Source organism: Euprymna scolopes, chromosome 6 (genome assembly GCF_053919585.1).
Source record: "Euprymna scolopes isolate OS-2025 chromosome 6, ASM5391958v1, whole genome shotgun sequence".
Classification (NCBI taxonomy): Eukaryota; Metazoa; Mollusca; class Cephalopoda; order Sepiida; family Sepiolidae; genus Euprymna; species Euprymna scolopes.
Genome location: NC_136487.1, coordinates 137,448,249 through 137,464,736, shown reverse-complemented (window position 1 = coordinate 137,464,736; position 16,488 = coordinate 137,448,249). Strand labels below are relative to the sequence as shown.

At 33.7% G+C, this 16,488-nt stretch overlaps 1 protein-coding gene across 4 annotated transcripts in view; it reads left to right on the top strand.

The window, feature by feature from the left end:
• The window catches only part of LOC145277982 (TBC1 domain family member 20-like), a 129,461-nt gene that overhangs the window by 91,831 nt on the left and 21,142 nt on the right, over nt 1-16,488 (top strand). For all 4 annotated transcript variants that reach the window (XR_013868269.1, XR_013868270.1, XM_080130122.1 and 1 more), the window contains exons 2-6: nt 3,012-3,194; nt 3,933-4,013; nt 10,425-10,519; nt 12,015-12,106; nt 16,099-16,200. Coding sequence is in view for 2 of the 4 variants with exons in the window: in XM_080130122.1 (XP_079986248.1) it covers nt 3,012-3,194; nt 3,933-4,013; nt 10,425-10,519; nt 12,015-12,106; nt 16,099-16,200 (553 nt within the window). In the remaining 2 variants the exon portion in view is untranslated. The remainder of the gene's footprint in view (nt 1-3,011; nt 3,195-3,932; nt 4,014-10,424; nt 10,520-12,014; nt 12,107-16,098; nt 16,201-16,488) is intronic.

Below are 16,488 nucleotides of genomic sequence, written 5' to 3'. Positions count from 1 at the left end.
AGAAAAAAAAAAAAAAAAAAGCATACAGTATAAATATTTTTTCCTCTAAAGTGCCTCTCCCCCATTTTTTTTTTTTTTTTTTTTTTCCAAGTTTATTTCAGTCTATTATTAAAATGGAATCTCAACAGCCTCGTTTTTCCCCTTATTTAAATTTTTTTTTTATTTCTACCAACAAGGTATTGAAAATCTTGTTAAACGGAAAGAAGTTGTAAACAATAAAGAAGGATATGTTGGCTGTTTTTTTTTTTTTTTTATGAAACCTTTTAAATTTTAAATTTAAAGTTAAATTAAAACAGATTGAAACGGGCAGTGGTGAGGTGGACAACAATGTTGATTGATAACCTGGCTGCATTAAATTCAAATTCAGTCATTTCCATAACTGCACTTTCACATGGATATTGCCAATTTTCATGTGCTCTCTCTCTCTGTCTCTCTCTCCTGTAAATATCTAATTCTAGAAAATATCAGTGATGGGACCAATGTCAACAACAGAATCAAGTCATTCAAAAACGTTTTATTATGCTCACTTATACAAATTTAGTTATGAACTAAAAAATTAATGGGCTTTATCTTCTAAAGCAAGCTGACTAAGCAGTGTCATTGTCATTCAACTTCAACTAAGTGGATTGAAAGCAGCAACATTTTAAGGTGTTTTTGTCTTTTTCACCAATAATCTGATGATGAGATTTGCTACTGCTGTGAAGGTATATATGAGTGGTCAGACACAAATATGAAGAAATAAATGGATGAAAACGATTCTATGGAGATCAACAATATAAAATGATTTATTTAACCACTTAAGGAATTACTATGGATGAGATTGTCTGATGCTAAGCTTGTTTTGGTAGTATTCTCCTTTTTAATTTCCCTCTTTGTTATGATTTTCTGGTCATCAGGGGCAGGTAAATCTCGTCTCTGTCTCTACTACCCATGGAAGATAAATCTTGTTTCAAAATGTCTCCTATGTCGTTTGGTAATGGAGATAATTTTAAAATACAAAATAGTTTTCTCCCTTTTAATTAAAAAAAAAAAGTTATTAGAATTTGGCACTTTTGTCTAGAGTTTTTCCTTTTTAATAGTTCTTTTTAAAGAGAAAACCTCTTTAAACTCATTGGATGTTCTCACATTTGCACAATATTAATCTGGAATAATCCATTCTTTAGGACTTCCTAATTCTTTTTTATATTAAAAGTTGTTTTGAAAAAAGAAAAACCGAATGAATTTATGAAATGATCAACATTTCGTCCCTAATGCAGAGGACATCTTTAGGATATTAAAAGGAAAAATGCAAAAACGTATTTTTAAAAGTGTATATATAGACATTGAACAACCCAACCTTCCCATACACACACATAGTTTTCCTTCCCGATATGGGTAGGATTCTAACAGTTTCCTTTTCATTTTCATATGGTCTATGATCGTTTTCTTTTTTTGCATTTTCCCTTTTAATATCCTGAAGAAGTCCTCTGCAATAGGGATGAAACATTGATCATTTCATAAATTCATTTGTTTTTTTTTTTTTCAAAACAACATAACGTCAACCATCGCTGGTATTTTTATTTTATTTTTATTCATATATATATATATATATGTGTGTGTGTGTGTTTTTTTGTTTAAAATTTTTTTAATGTTTTTGGATTAGTCTATTCATTCATGATGTTTACTTTTTACTCTACAACTAGCGGGACCTGTGCCCCAGCATTGTGCGGAAAGATTTTGGAAATGAATCCCAAAATAAATTAACCAAAAAGGATTGGAAACTTTTTCAGTTAAAATGCTGTGCTATTGTCCACAGTATAAGCAGTATTCATAAGAGTATTATGTTATATTAAAATGAAGACAATTATTGAATTTGAAAACAAACAATAAATTGATCTTCTATAAAACCAATCAGTGTTGATCAGATGCACAGGATCAGAATAATAGGAAGCCTTTTTTTTTTTTTTTTTTTTTTTTTTTTTTTGTGAATAAGAATTAGGTATTTTAATTTCACTGAATTCTCAATCTTTGTCATCCGTTCTTTTCCAATGCTCTCAGTGAAGGTTAACGCATTCTTCTCAGCACTTGGAATACAAGCTCACGCACAAGGTTCTTCTCTATCTGGTTGACGCAAACATGCTAGTGAGCTGTTGAAAATCCGGGGGGGGGGGGGTCAATCAGAAGTGACCAAATAATTGGTCTTCAACTATTGAATCTAGATTAACTAGCCATATCATGTAACCTGTGTCAAAATCAGTGAAAGTTGGCTGCAATGGTCAGAGATGCAATATTTGCTCTAGAGAACTCTGGCTCAACCTGACTGGATAATGGCCATTATGATTGTTAGTGCAATAAACGGCCCGTCTTTTATAAATATACAGATGATATATATCTTTTTCTTTTTTTTTTTTTTTTTTAACTACTGTTCTTATCTTGGATATTATTTATCATGTTTCGACTGATTGTAACCTCTGACCTTTAGGTGTGTTTTGTATTTAATCCATGTAGATAGCTTGCTCTCATTCAGTTACCTTTGACCAGGTAAATCTTAAATAATTCTTAGTATTATCCATAATAAAGACTGAATTATAAACCTCAAGATTCACCTAGAATTGATTAAGTACTGCTTTAAATTTCTACCTGGTTATGAGTCACAGAATGAAACTAAGCTAACCCCCCCCCCCCCGAGATTAATGATAGGGTTCCATTTGAAATTCAACACAGGTTCCCAGGTTCGACAAGATGCATCTGAAGAAGATTGGTGATTACATTGGTCAAAACATGAAAATAATATCCATAATTAGAACAATAGTCTGAATAATACAAATTAAAAAATATGTATACTCCTGTCTTTATAGTTTGCTAGCTTTTCTGTTTGTTAATGTGTCCATTACTAGCTTTTCTGTTGTTTATGTTAATGTGTCCCTTTTTTTTTTCTTTTTTTTTTTTTTTAAATCATGGAGTCATGTCTTATCAAGGTCAAAGCCACTGGAGGATAAGGGCTAAAACTTTATTTTATTTTATTTTTTCAGTGTCTCCTTCAAAGAAGGGTAAATATGTTCGGGTCAAGTCTGCTCTGAATTCAGAACTCATTCAGATTTCTGCTATTCGACAGTTGGCCATCAGTGCAGGAGGATTGGTCAATGACCATTTACGGAAGAAAGCTTGGCCCTTATTGGTTGAACTTGATATGGAAGATATTCCTCCTAAACCTGGTAAGTAAACAATCTCTTATCTAAATTTCATCCCTTCCTTTCTTCCTCTGAACTTTCCATCTGGGGAACATGTTACCACGGGACTGCTTCCTTGCAACATGGTCATTTTTAAAATACAATGCCAACAGATACTTATTATAAAACCTCCACATAAGGAATCAAAGTTTGTTCATTTCATTATGTAAGCCCATGCTTCCGAATGATGACTCGGCAAAAATGACTACCACTTCTGTGATCTTGAACGAACATGGAACTGTTTGATTCCAACGTCAAGAGTCTTCAAAATAAGAATGAGAACCATAGTTGCAAAATTGAATTTCTACTAAAAAGCAATATTATCTATTTAGTTGTCATGTCACAATTAGTACTATGTTATTGTATATTTACATAAAAACATACTTTTATGATCGATGAAGATTCGCTATTTTGTGGGGAAGTCCAACTAGACAGACTACAGCTATGTTCCCTGTTTATTATTTAAGTATAATATGCAATTTTTTTTAAACTCCTTTTCATTAATAATTAATTTTCTACTTTATCATTTTTCATGACTTTGGGATATTTTACTAGTTTCTATATGACAATTAAGTAGATTTCATTAGATTTAATTAAAATTCAATATCTATTTTCGTTCTTCTTCTGAATAAGTATCAAATATATTTTGATGATCTACAAAGTATCTTCCCCCCCCCCCGCCTCGGCTTACTCGATTTCTACATATATTTCTTCATGTTTCAGATGCTCAAGTGTTGAAAGAGCACCGTGACTATACACAAGTACTTTTGGATGTGGAGAGATCTCTTAAACGGTTTCCACCAGGTAGGTTTTACACTTTTAAAGATTCTTGGATCCTCTCTTCACCCCCAGATTTTTTTTTTTTTTTAAAAAGCATAAGATATCTTTACAATTTACTTACAAGATGGGCCGTTAATGTAATATTTTGTGAATCTGCATTATTTTTATATGAGCTACCTCAAGAATTATTATCACTCTAGTAGCAAAATGTGATTTTCTTTTTTTTCTAAATGAAACATGTGGTACTGCAGGAGTATCCTATGATACCAACCTAAGTGTCTTCTTGTATCGTGGCATGTTTATGCCGTAGATGAAATCATGGTTAGTGCCCTCCATAGGCTTCAGTTCATTGTTGATTTGATTCCTCTGAAGACATCACATGATTTTAAACTTGGCAGAATACATGGGGTGGATTGCCATTACCTTCCCCAGTGCAGTGGCATACACGGCACAATGGTTCCCATCAGATCACCCAAGTTAAGTAACGATGAGCCTGGCCAGTACCAAATGGGTGACCATTTGAGAAGGCTAAATGCTGTATGTACCGTGCAGTCATGAGAAATTTCCAGGTTGTTATTTGGAAGTGCATTAACATAAATGTAGTTGCATAAAAATCATATTAAATAGGAAATATAAATGCAATCTCATATCTGCATGTTAATAAACAAATTTATTCCCAGCAATGTTATGTATAACAGTACTCTTCTGCACATCAGTTCAAACGAATAAAGTTTTTTTTGTTTTTGAATTTTTGAGATAAGGATTGATATTTTTTATTTGATAATTCAGACTGTTGTTCTCATCTTGAGTGTTGTCCTTTTTTTTTTTTTTTTTTACTCATTAATGACTGATGGAACGAGAGCATACTACGCTTGTGGATTAAATAAAAGGTTCCTTCTGAAATTTCTTGCAGATTCCAAAGTTTGACAAGATACGCCTGAAGAAGGTTGAAGGTTGCATCTACTGAAAGTTTGGGAGAATAACATTAAAGATGAGAACAGCAGTGCAAATATACAAAAATTTTTTTTTTTTTTTTTTTTTAAAGTTTTAATCACATCTTTAGTTTTAATATTCATTTTATATATTGGATGGTTTTTAAAACTTTGCTTCCAAGCTAACTATCTCTGGCCAGGTCTTTTACTAATCTCTTTTATTAAGTTCATCCTTATCACTTGAACTCGTGTGGGTTCATACTGCTACCTCAGTTGTTCTACACCTGACTCCATTCGTTCAATGTAGCCATACTACTGAAGCCACCTGTTCTACTGTCCAGATTTAATCTGCCTCTGAAATCATTAGATCTGTGCCTGTCTTGAAGATTTGATTGGTGTGTGTGTGTGTATATATATATATATATATATATATATATATATATAATTTAAAGGAGATTAGAATAATAGTCTAAAGAGCTAAGTGTATTTTAATGTAATAGTGAAATTACTAGTTTAATTAAAATACAGGAAATGCTCGTTGTAATTTAGATATATAATAAGCTCGATAGTTAAATGTCCTAGAGCTAATTCAATATTAAGTAATGTGATTTATAATTTAAAAATTTAAAAAAAATAAAAAGCTATAGCAAACATCTAAATGACTACTTTAAATACAGTTCCTGATTTCAAAAAAAGAAAAACTAAAAGGTAACTATATCTATATATTTTTAAATCAAATTTATTATGTAAATTCAAAAAAATATATATTTTTTCTACTCATTTCTATCTCTAACCTATACTAATTTTCTTATAAATTTTAAATCCAAACCTTTTACTTCAATTTTTCAGATTCATCTGCCTTACTTTTAATGCTAGGTTTATTTTTGGTGTCTTTTCAATTCAATAGAAATCCTCCTAAATTTGCTGATGAGGAGACCGTGCTTAACAAAAAAACTATGTATAATTGTTCTACGTGACTTCATGTATACCACAAATAAAAAGCACGGATTTCCGAAACGATCGTACAGATAATTGACTTTGTTGTTGTTCCTTCTTATGAAGCTGATTTTTAATTTAATTAAAATTTGATTTTTAAATTTAAAAGATTTTTTTTTTTTTTTTTTAAATTTTTAAATTATAAATCACATTACTTAATATATATATATATATATATATATATATATGTCAAAATGTGTGTATGTATGTACACTTTTTATGCATGTCCGCAAAAGGCTTTTTTCCCTCGTTCTTAAAACTTTTTATATCGAGTCTAAATTCTTATATCTATGAGTTAACAACAGGGGTCGCCTGTCTATTTAATTTGCCCGACTTTGAAAAGCTAAATATTCCAGATTTTTGGATCGTCGCGTGTTGCTTTCGTTTTTCGGTATAAAAAAAAAAGTGAAACTCGATTAAAATAGCCACCTCCCTGACCCACGGCCGGTGGTCTCCAGAAAGCGATGTAAACGTTTGGTCAATGTCAGCTTTTCAACGTCATATTAGACTGTTGCTTTCATTTCGAGACACTCCTCCTAATAAACGGGGGGGGGGGGGAGGGGCTGCTTTTCCTTCCCCAAAGTTCGGTAAAAACTGTCCCGCAAAAAATCTTAACTGCTGAACAGCCATTGCTTACGTCATGTTTCAAGGTAAACATTACGCGACTTAACTTTGTCGCACCTGTCAATTTCACTTTATAAACATTAACTTAACATGCTTATTAATTCCTCTTCGTTTGTGGCCGAGATGGTTAGGTGTCTGGCTTATTTTCCTTTTCATTTCCTCCTTCGCGTCAAGGCTTCAGGGTTCAAGCCTACCTTCCTACTAAAACTTTTTTTTTTTCTTTTACACCTCCAAGCACCCGACCATGTTTTGATCTACTTCCCCCCCCCCCAAACAACACACCTCCAAACACCTGGGCAACACCGGGTACCCCCCGCTAATCTATATATAAAAGCAGAAATGTGTGTTTGTGTTTCGCAAAAATTTTAAGTTTGAACATTTTTTTTTTTTTTTATATATAATATTTAAACAGTGATTACTTTGCTTATTCTTTTGTTTTGATTTACCCCCCCCCCGAGCACACATGCCTCTAAACACCTGGGCAATGCCAGGTACCCACGCTAGTGTGTGTGTGTATATATATATATATATATATATATATGGCAAAGTGTGTGTGTCCGGCAAAGGCTTTTTTGAGGAGGGGGTTCTCGAGAGGGGTTACTATGTCTTAGAACTTTTTATGTACCCCCTATATTATAATATCTACGATTTACTAAACGATGTTGTAAATATCTTATTTCAGCGACTTTTATGTTACAAAATTTGTGAATTCATTTTCTCTACTGCTATGGCGTGATATTTGACCTAGAAAACCATATCTTGACATTCAACAACCTGTTTTTAAACGTTTATTTTCAGCTGTTCTCAAGCCCTGCCTTCGTGGTGTCATGTTAAGTCATCAGACTATTAACCTCAAGGCTTCAGGTTCGAGCCTACCTCCCTCCCTAAACTTTTTTGCTGTTTTTTTTTTTTTTTTTTTTTTTTTTTTTTTTTTTTTTTTTTTTTTTTTTGATTGTTTTTAACAAGTTTAACATCGTTTTTTTATTTTTTTTATTTATTTAAACAGGGTTATTATTTCGCTTATTATTTAATTTCCATTTTGTTTTGATCTCGTCCCCCCCCCCAACACACACCTCCAAACACTCAAGCAAGTCGGGCACCCCCGCTAGTGTGTGTGTGTTTGTATGTCTGCCAAATACTTTCTACAGACGCATCGGACTGACAAAATGGGTATCGTTTTAAAGCTCGATGTCTCGGACGACAAATATCGAAAAATTGATCAAAAACATTAATTCTTTCACCATCAAATAAGCCGCTTTTTACAAGAGGGGATCACTTTTTTGTCAACATTTTTGCAAGTCATTCAACCCTTGACCTTCCATAAAACATGTTATTTCGACCACCTGTGATGTCACAATCGTGGTGTGCGCATTGATAAGATCATTTGCTTTTTTACACCTTCTTTCCTCCTGCGTGTTACAGGTTTGAGCCTGCCTACTACTCCTAATTTTTGTTTTTTTGCTTAACCAACACTCTTACACACACACACCTCCACACATCAGGGCAACACCGGGCTTCCAGGCTAGTATATGTATATATAATTATATATTTGTATGTTTGTTTTCACTACATCTAGTGCAATATTCAACAAGTTTAGAGAAATCGATGGATAAGATAAATCAATATAAAAAAAACTTACATTTACTATTCTTACACTTGCAACATACAAATATCTGTGCGTGATGTCACCAAGCTAATCAAGAACCTTGATTCCAGTAAAGCAACTGGCCCTGACGCCATTCCAATTATAGTGCTGAAAAAGCTTCAACCAGAACTTGCCCCCATACTTACAAAACTCTTTAAGCGTTGCCTTAAAGAGAAGTGCTTCCCAACACCCTGGAAAACCTCATCAATATGCCCTGTATTTAAGAACTCGGGTGATGAGTCCTCTCCGTCTCAGTACAGACCAATAAGTCTCCTGTGTGTCATGAGTAAGCTGCTGGAATCCATATTAGAGAAGTAGTCAACCACCTCAACAGAAATAACCTTCTTAGTGACATGCAATATGGTTTCCGTTCTGCCAGATCTACAGCAGATGTGGTAACTGTTATATCTTATAGGATTAGCAAATCTGTTGACAAAGGCTTTCTCTCTAGGGCAATTGCTCTTGACATATCAAAGGCCTTCGATAAGGTATGGCATAAAGGCCTACTTCACAAGATTTCCAGCTACAGTATAACTGGAAATGTTTTCTCAATCATAAAATCATTTCTCTCCGATAGGCTCATAAGAGTAGTAGTTGATTGGCAGAAATCAGAGGCCCTCAATATTAATGCTGGAGTTCCTCAAGGGTCCATCCTGGGCCCAACTCTCTTCCTGATCTACATCAATGATCTCCCAAAACGCATACTTAAATCATTCGTTGACATCTATGCTGATGACACGACCATCTATGGCAACACATCAAAGGTCGTAAATGACAGTTCTCTCTGATTCTCTCTCCTCTGATCTTGAGCGCGTGGTATAGTGGGGGAGCAGGTTTTTAATGCATCTAAAACCAAGCTATCTTTACATCATCAACGCTCTGATTCCCATCTAGCATCAATTGATATGGGTGGCTCTCGTCTAGAGGAAGCTCCATGTTTTGACAAGCTTCTGGGCTTGACCTTTACCTCTGACCTGAAATAGAATACGTACATCAAGTCAGTTGCCAAGATCGCTGGAAAAATGGTAGGATCCTTCTACCGCTCCAGAAGATATCTCACCCCTGATGCAATTCTCTATCTGTATAAAAGCCAAGTACACCCAAGGATGGAGTACTGCTGCCACATCTGGACAGGAGCTGCTAAAAACAGCCTATCCTACCTTGACAAAGTACAAAATAGGCTTTGTGGCCTAGTGGGTGATGCCCTTTTCTCTTCCCTGCAACCTCTCTCCCACAGGAGAGACATTGCGAGCCTGTCTTTGTTTTATCGTTACTACCATAGCAAGTGCTCGTCTGAACTCCAATTTCTGCCCCCCCCCCCCCGCCAATCTTTCACAATAAACACCCGCCTAGCTGAAACCACTGTCCAAAATTTTCCCCACTCCTTATCTGTGCCAAAATCCAAACGTAGATTCCATGAACAAAGCTTCTTTCTTAGAAGTGCACGCCTGTGGAACTCTGTTCCGGTTGCCTGTTTCCCACCTGACTACAACCTGGATATCTTCAAGTCCAATGTGAACAAATTCCTAAGGAACCGCCTCCTTAAGTAAGACATTTTATCAAATCTCCAACACTAACGTACTGTACACACTATAACCCTTACCCCCGAGTGGCTTCCGGGCCTTGATAAGTGGTGACTACCTTTTTAAAAAAAACAAAACATGGATAATGTATTAGACCAGCTAAGAACTTCTTCAGATGTTTAATACATTACCCAAGTGTAAGAATAGTAAATTTTTTATGTTAATTCATATTACCCATTAATTTCTCCAAACCTGTTGGATATTGCAGGAGAAGTAGCAAAATCAGGAACAAATATGTAATCTCAAATGTAATATGGAGATGGGATATGTGAAAAAAAGACAAATTAAACACTGGAATAAATCATCAAAAATGAGAGTTTTACCTTTTAGTTTTTTTTTTCTCTTTATTTTTTTGATTTGATTTTTACCTTTTTTAGGGTCAAAATGTTCGGGCTTTTTTAAAATTTATTCCTGTGTTTAATTTGTTTTTACTTTTCTCTTTACATGTGCGTACACACGCACACACACACATCTAATGTATAACTGCCGAGTCTGTTCATATTACCATACTTTAAGGAAGTAAAAAAAAAAAAAAAAAAAAAAAAATGTACAAATTGTGACACACAAATTAAGTGAAAAAAATTGGCCATCCTTACTCATATGCTAAACTTAAGCAAGTCTTTTAACCTGCATGTTTATTTTCTTTCTTCAATAGGAATGGAAGATGACAAACGATTAGCCCTTCAAGATAAACTAGTAGATCTCATTTTACGTGTTCTAGTCAGACATCCAGAATTGCATTATTATCAGGTAAGTCAAGCCTATGTGTAGAATCTAGAAATATCCAACAAAGTGTCATTTGAAAAAAATGAATTCCATACTTTGTACAACTTTTCAGTTCAAGTTATAGTTATTAAGTTAGCAACAAGCGTATATATTTTAGCAAAAGTAACAATACACCTGTGGGAGGGAGTGTACGTTACATCTTTCTATATTATTTTTTCTAATCTTCTCTTCATAATTGATTAAAAATAAACTCTGAAATTTTCAACTATATTTTTCACTTGTCAGTTTTTCTTATTTCCTAGACTTTTTGCCAGTTAAATCTGGAGAAAGTTATAGCCTGTTGGGTTAGGATTAGTGCTTTATGCCAAATTGATAGTTCAATTTGTGCTTATTTTTGCATAAAATACTAATCCCTAACCATATGTTGAATGGATGCTATAATACTTAGTTCATTGCACCTTATAACAAATGTCCATCCAAAATTTCAATCAGATTGGTCTAGTAGCTTCCGAGAAAAAGTGGAACGAACAGACTGAGTAATATAGATGCCAGTTGATCATACTATTTCTTTTCTGATATATTTTATATCTAAATTTGTTAAAATATATAAATTTTAGTTATACTGGTAGTTTAAAACAAATGCTATCAATACTGGAAAATTAACTTTTAAATTAAAAAAAAAAAAAAAATGTATGTATAAGAATCATTTTTGGAATCAGAAATTAGTCTCATTTTTCTGATTCCGATATTAAAAAAAGTTGGTTTTCTTTTTTTTTCCTCCAATTGTGATAACTTCTAACACTGCTAGTTACTAACAGAATGGATATGTTAAAAAACTACATTAATTTCCAAAACACAATCCAAAACTATAAAGACATACAAGAGTAATATATAGGCGAACAATTAAGATACATCTGCCTTACTTAAAAAATGCTAGGTTTATTTATGGTGTCTTTTATATATATATAAAAAAAAACCCACCCAATACTTTTGCTGATGAGGAGACTTTGTTTAAAAAAAAAACTGTCAAAATTATTGTCCATGACTTAATGTCTATCGACATAAAAACATTGTTTCTGAACCGATCGTACAAATTATTGACTTGGTTGTTTCTTCTTATGAAATGGAGTTTTGAATTTTAAATTCAATCACATATATATATATATATATATATATATATAACTTGATTTGATAATATCTGAGAGTATAAAGCTGCAGTCAGTAAAGGGAGTATAGACGACTATAAGCATATTATGAAAAGCTTCTAACAAGGAATGGCATCAGTTATGAACATTGTACCGCCCAACATGCAACCTACATCTGATGTCGAGCACCTCATGTTAATGAAGAAACATTTCTATGACTTTTATGGATGACTTTCTGTGTTTTTTTTTTTGTTTTTTTTTTTTTTTTTTTCTGCATTTTGGGTCAAAATTGTCTTTATATGGGAGATTGTTAAATTTTATATTTCTCTTAGTTTTATTGTTTGTACTTTATTTTATTTCCTCATTTGTTTCAGGGTTACCATGATATTTGTGTTACATTTCTTCTTGCCGTGGGTGAAGATACTGCGTTTGCAGTAGTAGATAAATTGTCTACGACACATTTAAGGTAAGGGTAAAAAAAATATACAATGTCCCTCCTCCCCTCCAAATTATATATATATATATATATATATACATATATATATATATATATATATATATATATATATTAGTTTTTTGTTTTTACTTGGGAGACTGCTGATGAAGGGTACTCAAGGAATAAGGGTTAATGTATGTAAGGTGGTAGTTTAGTAATCTTTAATAGTGTAAACTGGGTAGAATTTGATTATTTATGGGGACGGCTCCACAAGAAGTTGTTTACATTGGATTTGAAGGCTACCATGTTGTATTCAACCGGGAAGCAGGTCAGCGGAACAGTTCTGGAAAAGAAGCTTTAATGGAATCTGCATTAAGATTTAGGCACAGTGGGGAAAATTGTATATAGTGGTTGTAGCAAATAATGCTTTTTTTTGTAGCAGGGATTAGATTGGAGTTCAGTCAAGCACTTGCCATGAGAATAACGATAGAGCAGACAGGCTCAGGGAAGAGAAAATGACATCACTTAGGTTTCTGAGCCGGTTTTGAACTCTATCAAGACTGGATACCTCTTGCCCAGATGTGGCAACAGTACTCCATTTTAGGATGTATCTGGGTCTTATACAAATAAATATTGCATCGTCACTGAGATACCTACTGGAGTAATCCAACCATTTTTCCAGCGATCTTGGCAACATATTTAATGTATGTGTTCCATTTCCGATCAGGAGTTAAGGTTAGTTCCAGAAGATTGTCCAGACATGGAACTTCCTGAATATGAGCACCATTCATTTCAATTGGAGTGTGATGGGGGTCGGAGCGATTATGACGAAAAGAGAGAAGCTTGGATTTTGATGCATTAAAATTAACCAACCAGCTTTTTTTCCCATTGCACCACGTTCTCAAGATCAAAAGAGAGAATCAGAAAGATCTTGGTCATTGCTGGCGTTTGAAGTGTTGCTGTAGATTGTGGTGTCATCTGTATAAATGTCTGAATAATGTAAGAATGTGATTTGGGAGATCATTGAAGACCAGGAAGCAGGTTGAGCCCAGGATGGAACCTTGAGGGACACCAGTGTTAATACTAATATATTAATGGCATAAAATTCAAATCTAGTAGTTTACATTAAAGTTGGTGCATCATTCATAATCGTAGTAGAATACAAGAGAAGTTGGCCAATACCAATCCACCACCCTCATCTAGTCCCTACCTCAACATACAAGTGGGCTTCGGTTTTGGGGACATTTTGAAGGCCAGCTCCTTTCCCTACCAACAAAAGAATTTGCGTAGAAGTATGATGCATAGTGCGATTGCAAAAATTAGGAGTGGATGGAATAAGTTCAGGAAGAGTGCCACCACTGTCTACTAAAAGAATTCAGACGGTGTTATGGCATATAGAAATGAAACCTGATATAGAAGGGACTGCTGGCTTCTCATTCACTCTCTCTTTGAGTCAGGTGATGTCACATCTGTTTGTATCAATTCTCACAGCAGAGTAAAAAAATAACCTTGACTTCAGCAAGTTTGCCCTAACTGAAATTTTATTTCCTATTATTTTCAGCTAAACAGTTTATATATACTAACGAGTTTACTAGTCCAGTGTTTAATTTAATAGTTCAAAGAACTTTCGCCATTACTAACCAGCAGACCATTACCACTGTCAACCAAGGAAAAAGCATGATGTATGAAAGTGAAACCTGCCCAGTGTGGGTTGAGGACATGTGTTGCATGGTGAGAAATGATAAAAGAATGATACATGATGAATGTGCAATATAAGTCTTAAAAATGGGGTTAGTTCTGATGACCTCAGAGGAGAATTAAATCTGGACAGTAGATATTTGCAGAGGAGTAGACTTTGATTATATACGACCATGTTAAAAGAATGGATAAATGTGCTTGGTTAGTAGAAGCAGAACAGTTGAGGTAGCATGTTCAGTTCATTGGGTAAAAAGAGCCACGAAAACATGGAGAAACTGATAAAATTGAACTTAAGGGAAGAAGTTAATTTCTTCAAACCATTCAATGCATGCAAACAACTTTAAACTGAATATGATGTTGATTTCACATATATTGAGCTGAATGTTGTGGATTTGTTTTTTTTTTTTGCAATGCGTTGATTTAATGCTGAGTGCTGAAGGGAAGCACTCTGAAAATGTAAAGTTATGTAAACTTTTCCGAATAGATTGTCTATTCGTAGGCTAGCATGGGAATCTCTCCAGACATGGCACGAAGCCGTTTTATGTAAGGAGCTAACAGGAACAAAAGATGATTATTGCAAACAAAGGAGTTGCCTATTGACCTTAGTTTTGAAAAGACTAAGGTCAATAGGTAAGAGGAAAATGATCAACAAGAGGAGTTCCACAAGCCTGCAATTTTTGGAAAGATGCTACTGGAATAGAAAGCTGTATTACAATAAAGTATCACAACGGTGAATTGATGGAAACCATTAGATCAAAGTTAAAATGGTTGGAACAAAGGAAGTAGGGAATATATTGGACAATTCTGTAGAACACGCGCCATAATAGTATTTTTTTAGAAAATACTGAGACTAGCAACATTAAGTCTGAGAAAGACAGGTGCATAAGAAAATAGTTGGAACCAATCAAATTTCTGCATTTTATCAAAAACCCTTAAATGGGACAGATTCACCACCCCAACAGTACTTTGTACATGGTCTAATAGATTTTCACAAAATATACTATTCAATATACACTACAATGAATATAAATGGCCAAGAAAATAAAAATATGAATGTTGAGAGGAAGAAAAAGTAGAATTAAATTATTTCTGAAACCCTCAACCACCTCTATGATCTTCCCTTATTCACTTGAAATGCTATCTTGATACAAAACCTTTTCTTTTCTCCTAGCATTTTGCCCATCTAAAAAAAAGTACATAATATACCATGTTTTATGGAGTGAATGCCTTTTACATCTAAAACTTTTTATAGTCCTCTCTATATGCTGTTGGTTATCGAACTCGCTCATCTTTCTATATTTATTACCAATGGAGATTTAGTATGTCTGAAAATTAAAGTGTGTTATATATGGGAGTTTGAGTGTAAGTCTCTAAATGTCTTGTGAGGTTCTTCACTATCTGAACCCTAAGTTATCTTTGTGAGCTATTTGAGTTCGTTCTATGATCGTCTAAATGTTTTTGTGTGTGTCATACATGTGTTTCGACATACTTTATTCAACTACGTTGTTGGTCTTGTGGTCCACCTAGAATTTAATCTGTTCTTGGAGGAAAACTGGAAACCAGTGAATGAATGCATTTCAACTTCAAGACAATGGTTGGTTTTATATAGTTTTTATTCACTTTCTAGGTGTCTATCACAAAAGAATGGAAAGCGAGTGTCTTTGCTTGGGTCGTTAATTCTATTAGTCTCCATTTTTGAGACAAGTCAGCTCCCTCCCCGGTGAGGGGGGACGATTTGTTAAACCGTCTGCTCTCTTTAACATCAAATTTCCAACTTTCCTCTATGTCCAGTCAACCTTATATTATAACAACCACGTCCTTTCGGTCAGCTATTTTTAGAACTTCTGGTGCAACGTCCATTTTTTAGTTTTAATGTTTTGACAACTTTTATCAAAACATAGCTTCACATCTCATCTCTTGTTTACCTCATCAGTTAGATAGATTGATCTATCTACATATATCTATATAGATAGATTGACAAACTAATAAATAACAGATAATTTCTTGTGTTCCATAACAACATAAGCGTACTATCACGTGTACTCTATCTTTCAATGCTCAATTCAGGACTGAGTGTCATGCTCTGTTCTCATGAGAGCATCCCTCAAGCATTATCTCTACCTTTCAGCGGTGGGGTAGCAGAACTAGTGTAGTATATGTTTGTCATATATACGAGCTAAAACTTTTTTTCCGCTATGATTAATTGAATATAAAGAAAAAAAAAATTATTAGTATTAATGTTTATTTAAAAAAAAAATTTTTTTATTCCTTGTCTCTGCTAGAAGATGTGATTTAGTTGTCAGAATCTTTTCTATTTTTTTCAGAGCTTTCATGGATGCCACAATGGAAAGGACAAAAGTGGTGATGAATTATTTAAATCCAATTGTTGCCAAAGCAAATCCAGAATTGGAAAAATTTCTACAACGGTAAAAAATTTTGGTGCTATTCCAGTTTTTTTGCTTCAATTTTTTAAAAATAAATATTGCACAAAGACTTTTTTAGTGAAAATTTAGGAAGCTATTTGATTTAAAGTTTTTAAAAATAAATATTGCACAAAGACTTTTTTTTTTTTTCTAGTGAAAATTTAGGAAGCTATTTGATTTAAAGTTTGAGTTATGTCCCTTAACTTTAATAAGGCTGAAAATAGCTGATGAGAGATTTCACTGATAAAATTGATTTTAAAACAAACCTACTAAATAAATTTGCCTAATTTT